The sequence below is a fragment of the Gobio gobio genome, assembly GCF_949357685.1.
Source record: "Gobio gobio genome assembly, chromosome: 17".
NCBI lineage: Eukaryota > Metazoa > Chordata > Actinopteri > Cypriniformes > Gobionidae > Gobio > Gobio gobio.
In genome coordinates, this window is record NC_137110.1 from 46,574,166 (window position 1) to 46,586,802 (window position 12,637).

The window sequence follows — 12,637 nt, forward strand, 5'->3', positions numbered from 1 at the left end:
CTCAACCGTTATAGGCATACATTTTAATACCTTTGCAGTAAGTACACACCACAGCTTAATAATGAATAGAGACGGTATGAGTTATTCACACACAATCACTCTCTCATTGATGCATTCAGATAAATGTAATGTAGGCCTACAGTGTTAATTTATCTGTATCTGATGTACAACAAACAGAAATCTGCCCTATAGACAATAACTGCTGAAAGTGAACCGTTTCATTCAAGTATTTTAAAATCACAAAGAAATGCACTTTTTCATTAGGAAAAAAAAATTCCACCTTTAATAGTAGAAAATATTTACAGTACAAACCTTATCAGGAACTTACTCAAAAACAAGGCAAAAAAAAAGAAGAAGCAAAATAATCGTTCATTAATCGTAATCGAGGTCAGATGTTCAATTAATCAAGGTTTTTATTTTTGGTCAAATCGTTACAGCCCTACTTCCTCCACCCCAGTAAAACCAGTGCAATTTATTTTTCTTCAATAATATTTTTTCTTTTTAATTTTGTATTTTGAGATGATTTGATGGTATTTTTTTATATTTATGCAATAATTATGGTCTATGTTTGCCATTAAAAATTATAATTATTTTTTTAAATTATTGCAGTATTTCAGGTTAAAATAGAGGCCTTCAAAATATTTTTTTTTGAAGGCAGATTAGCGCCCTCTTTTGGAATTATTTAAGAAATCATGCAACCATGGGTGTAATCACTAGAGGTTTCTATGGAGAGGCTTGAGAATTCCCTAGTTCTGTTTTGAACACATTTAATGATTTTTTTTGTTGTTGATGGATTTGAATATATATTTAAAAAATCTCAAAGACTATTTATTATAAAGTTTTACTTTTGTTTTGTTTTGTTAGAAATAGATTTTTTCTGTGAATTTGTGTTTTTGCAGATTTCCCATTAATTTCCTATGGTGTCATTTTTGACCGAAGAGCACAAGCGGGAGTATTTTTTTATGACCACTTAGCATGCTCGAATCACGCCTTTTTTTCAGCATCGTGGCCGATTTGTAGATTGTACACACAAATATTTGGAGAATTTTTGTGTTTTTGATGAACGCAATTTTTTTTTTTACGACCAATTAGCATGCTCGAATCATGACCCCAATTTTTTGGTGTGTTTACATACCTAATGCTAGAAATTTAAAAGTGATTTTTAAAATTTCAAAACAGAAAATTTTCCGGTCAGAAATGACCGAAGAGCACCAGAGGGTTAAAGACCAGCCAGATAACTCTGAACGAACATTCTATTAACGTTACAGGAAGAACATTTGAGAGATCCTTGCCAGAACGTTAGGGAAGGTATGAGAATGTTTCCTGTTAGCTGGGATCTTCAAAGTATCCTCTGAAAATGCATCAGCTATAATGTTGCTGGTTTATTAAATGCTGCTTTGTTCCAGGTCAAAATTTCCGTGAAGTGTGAATCCATAGGAATGCATTGTTTCATCTGAGCTCATTAGGCTTCTCATGGAGTCACAAAGTTCACATTGTTCTAAACTTAAAGATTTCTCAATATTCACACCAAAATTCCCCTTTCTTTTATTCCTTAACAGCAGTCAGGAATGTGTCTACAGCTGCGGCATCAGTCTCTGAACCTCACATTTCATTGAGTTGTTGACCCTGCGTTTAAAGGGCACACACTGGAATTCCATGTGCTCAGATTTGGAAGTACTCCAGAAAAGCACTCCTCGCTCAACATTTCCTGTCAGTACAACAGCATAACTCAAACAACAGTAGCCACATTTACATGCGCACTTTTTTGTCCTTCTGATTTAAAGATTCGGTGGACTGTTTACATGTGCTGACTTTCAATCGGAATCATTTTGTGACGTGCGCACACCGTTTGTCTGTCGCATAGATTCATAACTTTGCCAGTTATATTAACTGCGACGTTCGTGGATCAATAGTTCTGTGTTGGTCATTTTTATATTTATTTATTTTTCTGTGAGCGGACATGCAGTAGTTTAACCTAATTTGTGTCCTATATACAATGGCTTTTTCAAAAGCTGTGAATGATGAACGCGGACTCAAGATGAATTCAATTCATTTATTTTGAAAAACACAAAATTAACAATAAAATGCACCCACATTTTTTATAAAAACAGGGTATACGGTGAAACATGAATGAAAGCATTCAAGACCTGCTCCGTATCATTACTAGTAGATACATAGCCTACTAAACGCATAGATATTTCAGATGATTAAGAAAAGATACCATAATCACAGAGGTATAAATATTAACAAAAGTAATTGAAGTAGACTGTGGGTAATGTTACTTAACCAATTTGAAGCAGTTGTTGAACTTTTTTTATATATATAATTTACGAGAAACGTAAACGCAAACTTCTCCAACAGCTTGAATGTTCCCCGTTGCCATGGCAACTCTCAACGGCCACCAGGACTTGTACCGTTTTATAAAAGCTATTTATTGTTTGTTGTAAAGTGTAAGAATCACCTCAGAAAAATTCATTCTTCTGTCAGGCACAGTTGAAGCCTCGGACAAACCCTGTCAAGATGAGATGCTGTAGCCAGATTATGTTTGTGTCATTATTCCAACATTATGTTCATAACTTGTTACGAAATAAAAAGTTTAATACAGAAAAATTTATTTCACTCTCTTGTCAACATTAGCCTGGTGTGAGTGCGGCGCGCGAGAAAGACGTACACTCAGGTCGTTTACATGGTGGAATTTTTTGTTTGATCGGTTCATGAAAAGGTTAATATCCCGCCCCTCTCAAACCGATTACAATTTCATTCGGTTTGGGCATTTTTATTCCGATTGAGGTGTTTATAAGGAGCATTTTCACTCGGATTGGACTTTTAAACCAATTACAGTGCTCCATGTAAACGCTAGTGTCAGCCAATGTGCTGATCTTTGTTGGGAAAGAATTAGGGGACTTTTAGTTTGTCTGGGTGTAAGAAAACAATGCTTGTATGATGTCCTCTTTAAAGTCACCATGAAATCAAAATCAAGCCCTGCCCCTCTTGTTCCAGAAGCCGGATATACATCACAATAGGGAAGAAAAGATTAGCACAACTTCCGTTTCGTGCCAACTTTAATATAACATCAATCTGAATTTTTTTTCCCCGAACCAGTCGAAACTGTTACAAGTGACGTGCAATGGTGCATTATGATTGGTTTCTGCAGCATCATCATGGGTAGCCCCGCCCACTATGAAATCTTCCACTGTACATTAAACATATTGGGCCCTATTTTAATGATCTGAGCGCATGGTCTGCAGTGCATGGCGACGGCAAAACAGTCTGCGCGGCAGGCACATGGTCTAAAAGGGTTGTACCTAGTCTATTAATGAGTCATGGGTGTGTTTTGGGCGTAACGTGCAATAAACCAATCAGAGTCTCATCTCCCATTCCCTTTAAAAGCCAGTTGCGCTTGCACCATTGCGGATCCGCTATGTACATGAATTCGCGAGCGGAAAGACTGAACGGTTCTCCAGAGAGAAATCCTTTTATTTTTAATATTTAAAAATGTTTGTGTGCTGTTGCGCATCCCTGTGTGTGTAATAAGCAGTGTACGCACGTTGTACACCCGCCTATAGGCACATATTACTAACACGCCCTATAAATAACACAACAAATACTGCTCTATTGACTTAAGACCAGGTTTTTGTTGGTCAATGGGGTCGTTTTCAGTTCCTCAAAATATAAACGCTCCAACAATGCGCCTGAACACACCTCGTTTTCAGACCAGCACGCCCATGGGTGAACAGATGGGCATGAGTGCATTTGCTATTTAAACAACGTGGCACTGGATGTGAAAATGATAACTGCGTCGGGCTGAAACTAGCAAAAACACTTGCATCGCATTGCGCCGGGTGTATGATAGGGCCCAGAATCTTTTGATTGGCTGACTGTGTCACATTGTGCACCACTTTTGAATAGATAGTCAGACAAATTGCTTGTCACTGTCAATGCATGCAAAAGATATGTTTGTGCTTATTAAACGTAATAAAACAAGATTTATATACTGTATATACATTGGCTCGTGCAACTAAGAAAGACGAAGAGAGAATATTTTTCTGAATATTCATTTACTTGACAGTAATGATAACTTTTAAGAAATGTACATGGGCGATATCTCATATATCTTATGTCACGGATTCCGTTAAACGAGCCAGATGGTCTTGTTTTCTTAACATTAGTGTTATCTGAGTCTGAGCAGATCTTTTCCTGTCTGTACGCCAGCGGTTACACCACTGCTGCCTGCCTTTCTGTTCAATAATGTCTTTGTTATCTCTTGTTCCAGCTTCTCCTCTCAGCTCTTACTTTAACATGGAAAAGTCCAACAAGATCCCTGACAGTGCTAACCTTCATCCTCAACATCAACTTCTTGATCTTTAATAAAGAATGAACTTGATCTTGAACTTGAAATAAAACAGTTGAACAATTGCTTCTAAAATTTCCTACATAATATTGTAAGGGGATGTGGAGATGAATGGATTATGACAAACTATTTTATAAACATGGGTGTCTTTTTCATATTTCTTAAAGCAGTGAGCCTGAGTGTTAAAGTGAGTTCAGAGTTAAAAATGAGTTTCAGAAATGCTTCAGAAATCCCAGCTATTAACAAAAAGCTTTAACTGGCCACCATGCAAGTCAATACCCTGGTCAGGCTGCATGGGCTGGTCTGTTTTGATGGTTTTCAAAGTGTTTTGAGCACTTGTCAGGTGGTCATGCTTGACCAGCTAATCCAGCCAAGATGAGTAAACCACCGTAGGCTAGTTTAGGAAGGATTTAAGGCAGGCTTAAACATGTCCAAAGACATGTCAACAAACCTGATGTCAAAAATACACTCTCTGTAAACACATGCACCTGTGCAGTTACGCTGCATTACCTGTCTCTGCAGTGATGTGCAGCTGACTGGATCCAGGCTGATAAGAGCCAGAGTTCAGATACAGGTTAATGGTGAAGGCCTGTCCTCGCCGTACAATCAGCCGATCCGTGCCGTTCAGCTCCGTGTGGTGGTCCGTGTTATTGAACTTACACGCCAGATCCCAGGTGCCGATGTCCAGAGCTGAAAGAACAGAGGATAAAGATCTTTACTGCTCTACCTGCATGAACATGACTGCACACACCAGTATACAAAATCCCTGACCATCATTATACAAGTTTAGAATAATGGTCCGTCATTAATACGTAACTATGCAGGAAGTAATGCAGGACAAGTACTACTACAAGCTTAGCTAAACAGTAAGTACACTCTCAGAAAAAAAGGTACAGGGCTGTCACTGGGGCGGTACCCTAAGGTACAAAAGTGAAAAGGTACATCTTTGTACCTTACTCACCCCTGAAAGGTACATTTTAGTACTTTAAGAGTGCATATTAGTACCTTAAAGGTACATATTAATACCTTAAAGGTACATATTAGTACCTTTTTTGTTATGTACCTTAGGGTACCGCCCCAGTGACAGCAATGTACCTTTTTTTCTGACAGTGTAATATCACATTTATGACTGAGATACTGTAGTTCCATATTAGGTAATCAATAATTACTGAATGAGACTGGCCTCATTAAGAACTATCAACAAATTATAAAGAATTACCAATTAATTACTAATCACAACATTATATTATGTGTCTGAGACGTATCATCAATCATCTTTTTTACTCTCAATATAGTCATAAAATGCAGTTACTAGTGATCTGGACAATTATTTTAAAGTGAAAACCTCAGATCACTAGTAGTTCTTGAAGAGTGACTAAGTAAGATTTGAGTAATTAGTAGGGGTGTGTGATATTGACAAAAAAAAGAAATCTCGATATTTTCTGGGATTTTCTCGATAACGATAATTAGACGATATTTTGCTGAGTGTGTTTATTGTGCTGGTACTTTGGCAGGTTTAGGACTGCCATGGTCAGCTGACTCCTAAAGTTAATGATATTCTTCATATTCTGTGAGGTGGTCAGTTCACAGAAGTGACAGAAATCATCTTTACCTTGATACATTTATTTTTTACATCTTTTGTATCAATTTCATAAATTTAATACAAATGTATTATAATAAGACACAATAGGGCTGTATTTAAAACATGATGTTTAAAACATAACATTTTGAATAATATTGATATTGGAAATTATTTAAAACATGAAAAGATACTTTAACTGTGAAATTAAAACCGCCAGTAGGTGGTAGCAAGTCGCATTTAACGAGTGAGTCATTGAGATTCAAACAATTCATTCAAACAGCTGATTCATTCAAGTAACGAAGCATTTGACTATCTTAATCTATATTAGTCATTGAATCATTGAGTCAATTGATTCGTTCAAAAAGCTGATTCATGCCAGACCAGTATGTGGCACTGTAATTCTGCCACAGAAATACACTAAAAATGGAGAAGAAGAGTTGTGTCTAGAAGCATAGACAGTAAAAGAAATGGACACAGCGACCCCATAGGCTTCAACGGACAAAATTGAAGTCAGTTAGAAGCACTCACTTCCTGATGGCTGATGTACTGCGCAGCCTCAGACTGAGCTTGACGACGTAGATGTGATGTGAGCAACCTGTCTGACAGTTGTAAGCCTTCTAGTAGTTGTGCAAAGTCAAATCTGAAATCACCGAATCTTGCAGCGATGGAGAGCGTGAGCAGGAGCAACTTTAATTATTTTGTCATAGGACTTTATGCCTCCACGTCCCCCCGATTGCCTCATTGACAGTAAAAGATTGCCTGTGAGCTAACGATAATTTCTCTACTGCACGACAGAGAGTCGCGTGGTTATGACGCAAACGTTAGCCTATTATTACAAAAATGGCTTCTACGGGGTGATAGTGTGAGATACAAGATAATGGAGCCTTTTATACATTGTCGTGTTTCTTAAGAAATAAACAATGGACAAATGGAGTCTTTAAACGCCTCAGATGTAAAGTTATTCACTGTCAAAGTGATGCCAAAATGAATGTGAGTCAATGGAATGTTAACAGCAGGTGATGGCTTGGTTAGCAATGGCTGCCCCAATGGAAGGTACACTTTCCGGGTGCTGGATTACCCCTTTGGCTAGAAGGGGTAAAGCAACGGTCGGAAGAAAGGGAAAATCTCACGATGAAATAACAATAAATGAATTTGCTTCTTACAAATGTTTTATTAACGCCTACCTAAACCTTCCCTTGCAATAATGCAAATACAGTAATTAAATTACGCAATATTGATGTGCGCATGCCTAGTGGCCGTAGCTGTATCACTTCTAGTCTTTACCGCTCAGGACGTGATGTGATGACATCACCCTTTCACAAAATATACGGATTGATTGGCTGTACACATGAAAATGCAAGGGTGTCGGTTTCAGATTTATCCATTCTGGGACCCGGTTTCAAAAAATACCGGTTTCAGGTTCCTAAAACGTTGGATCCGTCTGGGCGAAACGCTGATGCGATACACAATTTTTACGTATACAGCTAAACCGTGTGGACAGGGCCTCAGACACATTAATGCTGTGATTAATTAATTGGTAATTCTTTATAATTTGTCATTGTTGGCCAATCTGATCAGTAATTATTGATTACCTAATAATAAGGAACTATCTCAGTCCTAAATTTGATATTACTTACTGATTAGTTAAGCTTGTTTCCATATAAGTTAATATACACTCTAAAAAAAAGGCTCGTAATCATAGGGGAACCTTTTTTAGTGCTATATAGCACTAATTTTGGTGCTTCAGTGGTGCTATATAGCACCTTAGTCAAAGAACCGGTGAAGAACCTCTGAAGAACCGCTGAAGAACCTCTGAAGAACCGCTGAAGAACCACTGAAGCACCAAAATTGGTGCTATATAGCACTAAAAAAGGTTCCCCAATGATTACGAGCCAAGAACCATTTTTGGTGTAATATAGAACCTTTTTTTTTTTAGAGTGAGTAGTAGCTATAAAGTGTTAATGTAGTATTAGTCATTTGTCCTGCATTACTTCCTGCATAGTTACCTATTAATGACGGACCATTATTCCAAATGTTAGCATTTATACAATCCTCGAATCTGATGTTTGTTCAAGACAAACTGTCAGTCTGTGTATTATTATTGGGGATTTTACACTCTAAAAAAAAAGGTTCTATATGGCACCAAAAATGGTTCTTGGCTCGTAATCATAGGGGAACTTTTTTTAGTTCTATATAGCACCAATTTTGGTGCTTCAGTGGTTCTTCAGCGGTTCTTTGACTAAGGTGCTATATAGCACCTCTGAAGAACCACCGAAGCACCAAAATTGGTGCTATATAGCACTAAAAAAGGTTCCCCTATGATTACGAGCCAAGAACCATTTTTGGTGCCATATAGAACCTTTTTTTTTAGAGTGTACAGTGACTCTTTCTGCAGGTCAAATGGTTATGCCAGTAGGTAGCAACAAGACACTGTACTGTATTTATACACGAGTTTAACAGATTAATTCAAAACACTTATACTATGGGCCGTTGAATGCTTGAATCTGATTGGCTGATGAATGTTCTGAGGTGTGGAATTATTTTCTGGGAAACGCACAGCGAACGTAGTTCCAGGCAGCTCTCTTGACCGCATTACAGTTCCATATCACATATGTATGGTAACACTTTACAATAAGGTTGTATTAGTTAACATTAGTCAATGCATTAGTTAACATGAACTAACCATGAACAACAACTCTATTTAGCATGAGTAAATCTATATATTAGCACTCCAGTTATGCATTGCACTCCACTTAAGAATACAAACCTTGTCGCCTTGTTTCTGCTAAATCTGTAGTTACCAGATTTAGAGGAAACTGCTTGATCTGCTGACACTCATTGAGCATACCATTCATAGCATTTAACAGACAGGGCATAAATTCCCTATTTGCTCTGTTTACTTTCAGCATATTTACTTGAGGAAGGGGGAAAACACACTGGAAAAAAAGGAATTTCACTCACTTTCCCTGCTGTGCTTTGACTAAAAGTCACAATTAGTGTGTCAGTTAGAAGCAAACAATTAAAAAAGCGCATCAGTCAAGACATGATTCAGTGGATCTGTAAAATAATGTGATTGTACAGTGTTCTCCACTGAAGTTTCTGCACAATGCACAGATCGAGGAACACAATGAAGTGCTGGATCTGATCTGCGTGTTCCAGATCTGTTGGGACTGAGATGTCTCTAGTTTCTAGTAAAGAATGCACAGCTCATGTGAAGCATGTGGTTTATGTTTAACAGACGCCGTCTTCAAGGACACTTGACTGAGACCTGTCTGAACTGATTGACCTCTGACACACCCTCTCAGTTCCAATCACCTCAATGTGCACGTTCTCTTGTTTCATCCTTTCCTCGTGCCTTTTTACATTTTAATTCGACAAAATTGTATTTACAGTTAATACATTAAATGTTGTATGAAAATGTGAGACTCTTCAGAGTCTCAATCGACGTCTGTCCTTCTCTTGATATTCAGGTCTTGTTAAGATAAACTAACATTTTATGTCTTTGGTCTCAGGATGCCTCCAAAATGTCATTAAATAATGTTTAATTTGTGCCCTGAAGTGTTATGGGTAATACAAAAAATATGTATATATGTATGTACAGGGAGTGCAGAATTATTAGGCACGTTGATTTTCTGATCATATTTTTTTTCCAGGCACATTTGACCAATTCCAAACCACAGTAATCCTAATAACTACTATTGATTTAGTATTTAATAATGTGTAAGTGATATATTATTGTTCATGAAGGCTGGAAATGAAAATCACCTTATATTCAGGTGTGCAGAATTATTAGGCATGTTTTCTTTTACAGATAAATTGAGCCAAAAAAGAGATTTAACTCAGACTGAAAAGTCAAAAAGTATTAAATGCCCATGAGAAGGATGCAATACTAATGCAATACCAGACATTGCAGTTAAGGCGTGACCATTGGACAGTGAAATGCTCGTTGGGTCAGCAGGATCTGACAAAAACAGGTGGTGAAGAAATCAAACTTTCTTCAGTTTGCAAAACGGACTTCAGGATAGACTAAAATGAACTCCCAAAACGTACTGCCAGATTCTGGAAGATGAATTCTTCAAACAGTGGTACTAGATGATGTGGTTCTGGTCCTTCAAGAGTCACTCTCAACCTATCTGTCCATAAAGCCTATAAAAAAACCTTCTTCATGTATTTTACAACACTTCAGCTTATGATTCTTATTTAGTGGGGGTCATTTTTTAGGATTCTTTACCTAACTGAAGTCTCTGAGATCCTGACACCTTGCACTTCTGGAGACTCCAGGTAGGTTGCAGCTCTGGAAAATGGTGGCGCTGGAGACTAAAGGGTTCCTGATGGTTTCACCCTTAATTCTTCACCTTAATTCTTCATTCTTTTGCAGTTAACAGGTGTCTTTTCTCCGCCACATGTTTTTGTCTGACCCTGCTGACCCAACGAGCATTTCACTGTCCAATGGTCACGCCTTAACTGCAATGTCTAGTATTGCATTAGTATTGCATCCTTCTCATGGGCATTTAATACTTTTCAGTCTGAGTTAAATCTCTTTTTTGGCTCAATTTATCTGTAAAAGAAAACATGCCTAATAATTCTGCACACCTGAATATAAGGTGATTTTCATTTCCAGCCTTCATGAACAATTATTTATCACTTATACATTATTAAATACTAAATCAATAGTAGTTATTAGGATTACTGTGGTTTGGAATTGGTCAAATGTGCCTGGAAAAAAAATATGATCAGAAAATCAACGTGCCTAATAATTCTGCACTCCCTGTATATAATAATGAGATGGAATTTCTCCAATTTCATCATTATAATACCTACAATTATTGTGATTGGTCTTTATCAATGGACCTGTTTACATGATGTTAATGGAAAGTTTGGGAAGTCTTTGTCTATCTGAAAGGGTAGAGAGAGAAAGGTGAAGGTTCATCCAGCAAATAGAGACTCATAGGAATGCGGATCAGGTTTCTCTCTTTAGTATGTTGAATACAAACCCAGCGGTGACAAAATTAGTCTCAGACCGGACAGAAAGTGTGTTTGCCTGTGTTTAATGGGGTATGTGCTCAGTGGGGTTTCTCTCTGTTTTCTCTCTCTGTCGTAATCTTTACCACAGCTTTAATCTTGGTCTAAAGAGATGCCGCCTCCATCAGTGTGTGTGTGTGTGTGTGTGTGTCATCGTTGGCTTACACACCTCTGTTTAGCTTTCAGACTGATACACATTTCAATGAACAAGCAACCGGATGAATAAAATGGAATAACAAACAAGTGAAGGCAGATTTTATAAGTAGGTGAGAGAAATAATGAGTCTTTGACTCTCCTCCCTCATGCAATACTTTGCTGTAATTTTCCATTTATGGTTCGGTCACTGGTGTACTATTTTAATCATGACCCTTAGTAAATATTTTCAGTGGAACACATGGTAAACAGCTGTCTGTAGGTCTAAAGACATATTGTGTGCATGTCCTACAGAACCCCATTCATTGAGATGCTTCAAAGCGACGGCAACGTTTACACACAACCGTGGAAACTACAGTGAACAGGAAAATAGTGCAAAATGAGTTTATGACACACTACATAAACCTGACACTCATTACATGCCATATAAAAACACCAAACTGTAAAACTAATCACACTATTCACATTAAATGAATGTCACTTACACTTTCTCAGATTCATTAGCACTGGAGATGAAGAACTACAGTCAATAAAACTGCTGAACTTAACATCCACGACCAATGTGGTATGAAAAGGCTGAATAAATACAGTAGTTGCTGTACACAAACAGCATGTGCATCTCATCCAAGATAATGTGATGGACCCATCACACACACAAATAAATTAATGAAATTACAATAATCAATAGACATCACATGCACTGAAAACATCAGGTAAACTAAAATGGTGGTAACATCAAATTAACTGTCTTTATTCAAATATAGTATTTGCATTAGCCTACGTCCTGCACTTTAAAAGTTTTAAAGATCATATCAGATAAAAAAGTTAACTTTTTTATTATGCAAAACAGTCTTCATCATAGCATCTTAACTTTTTTAAAACATGAATAGAGTGTGAGACGCACTTACCCATGTTAATACTGTAATGTTTCGGATGATCCAGTTGCGGTGAATGTTGTGTGTGTCTGTTCAGTCAGTGACAGTCAGTGTGCGCGCGCTCTCACACTCACGCGCGTCTTTATTATCCGAGGGGTCACGCCCACGCGCGTGTAAAGGGCTCGCGGACAGTACAGCTCACTCCTTCTGTATTATTAACCTCACTAAATAATATTATTTTTCAACTTTAATCAAAATCACAATGAAGTACATTTTAAATCATTTTTCTATTTTTGTTAGAGTGGATGTTCGTTTTGTCACGTCAGCGACAATTTGCACATTGAAATGCTTATGAAATAAAACTTTAACTTTATATATTAAACTTTATTTCAGGTGTTTCTTCCGTTTTGTGATGTATTTCTCTGTCCTCACTTTCTATCCTGTTATAGGATTTTTTTTTGTTTTTGTTTTTTGTAAAATCCCTTTAACTAACAAAAGCCAGTCCTGTAATGAGAACATCAATGAAGTGACATCATTTTGGTGGGCAAGCAGCAGCACAAGCATCAGTAAGAATTAAGCAATGTGGAATTATGAAATTAAATGCATTGCAGACAGACAGGTCAATTCTAACATGTTTCTGCTGTGGTTTTCACC

The 12,637-nt window shown here is 37.3% G+C and overlaps 1 protein-coding gene across 1 annotated transcript in view; it reads right to left on the reverse strand.

Moving 5' to 3' along the window:
* tgm2b (transglutaminase 2b) overlaps positions 1–12,103 on the reverse strand; it is a 28,168-nt gene extending 16,065 nt beyond the window's left edge. Inside the window, exons 1-2 of the mRNA XM_079840225.1 lie at positions 12,017–12,103; positions 4,862–5,041 (exon numbers count right to left, since the gene is read on the reverse strand). Of these exons, the coding sequence (XP_079696351.1) occupies positions 4,862–5,041; positions 12,017–12,020 (184 nt within the window). The 5' untranslated portion in view covers positions 12,021–12,103. The remainder of the gene's footprint in view (positions 1–4,861; positions 5,042–12,016) is intronic.
* Between the last annotated feature and the right edge of the window lie 534 nt (positions 12,104–12,637).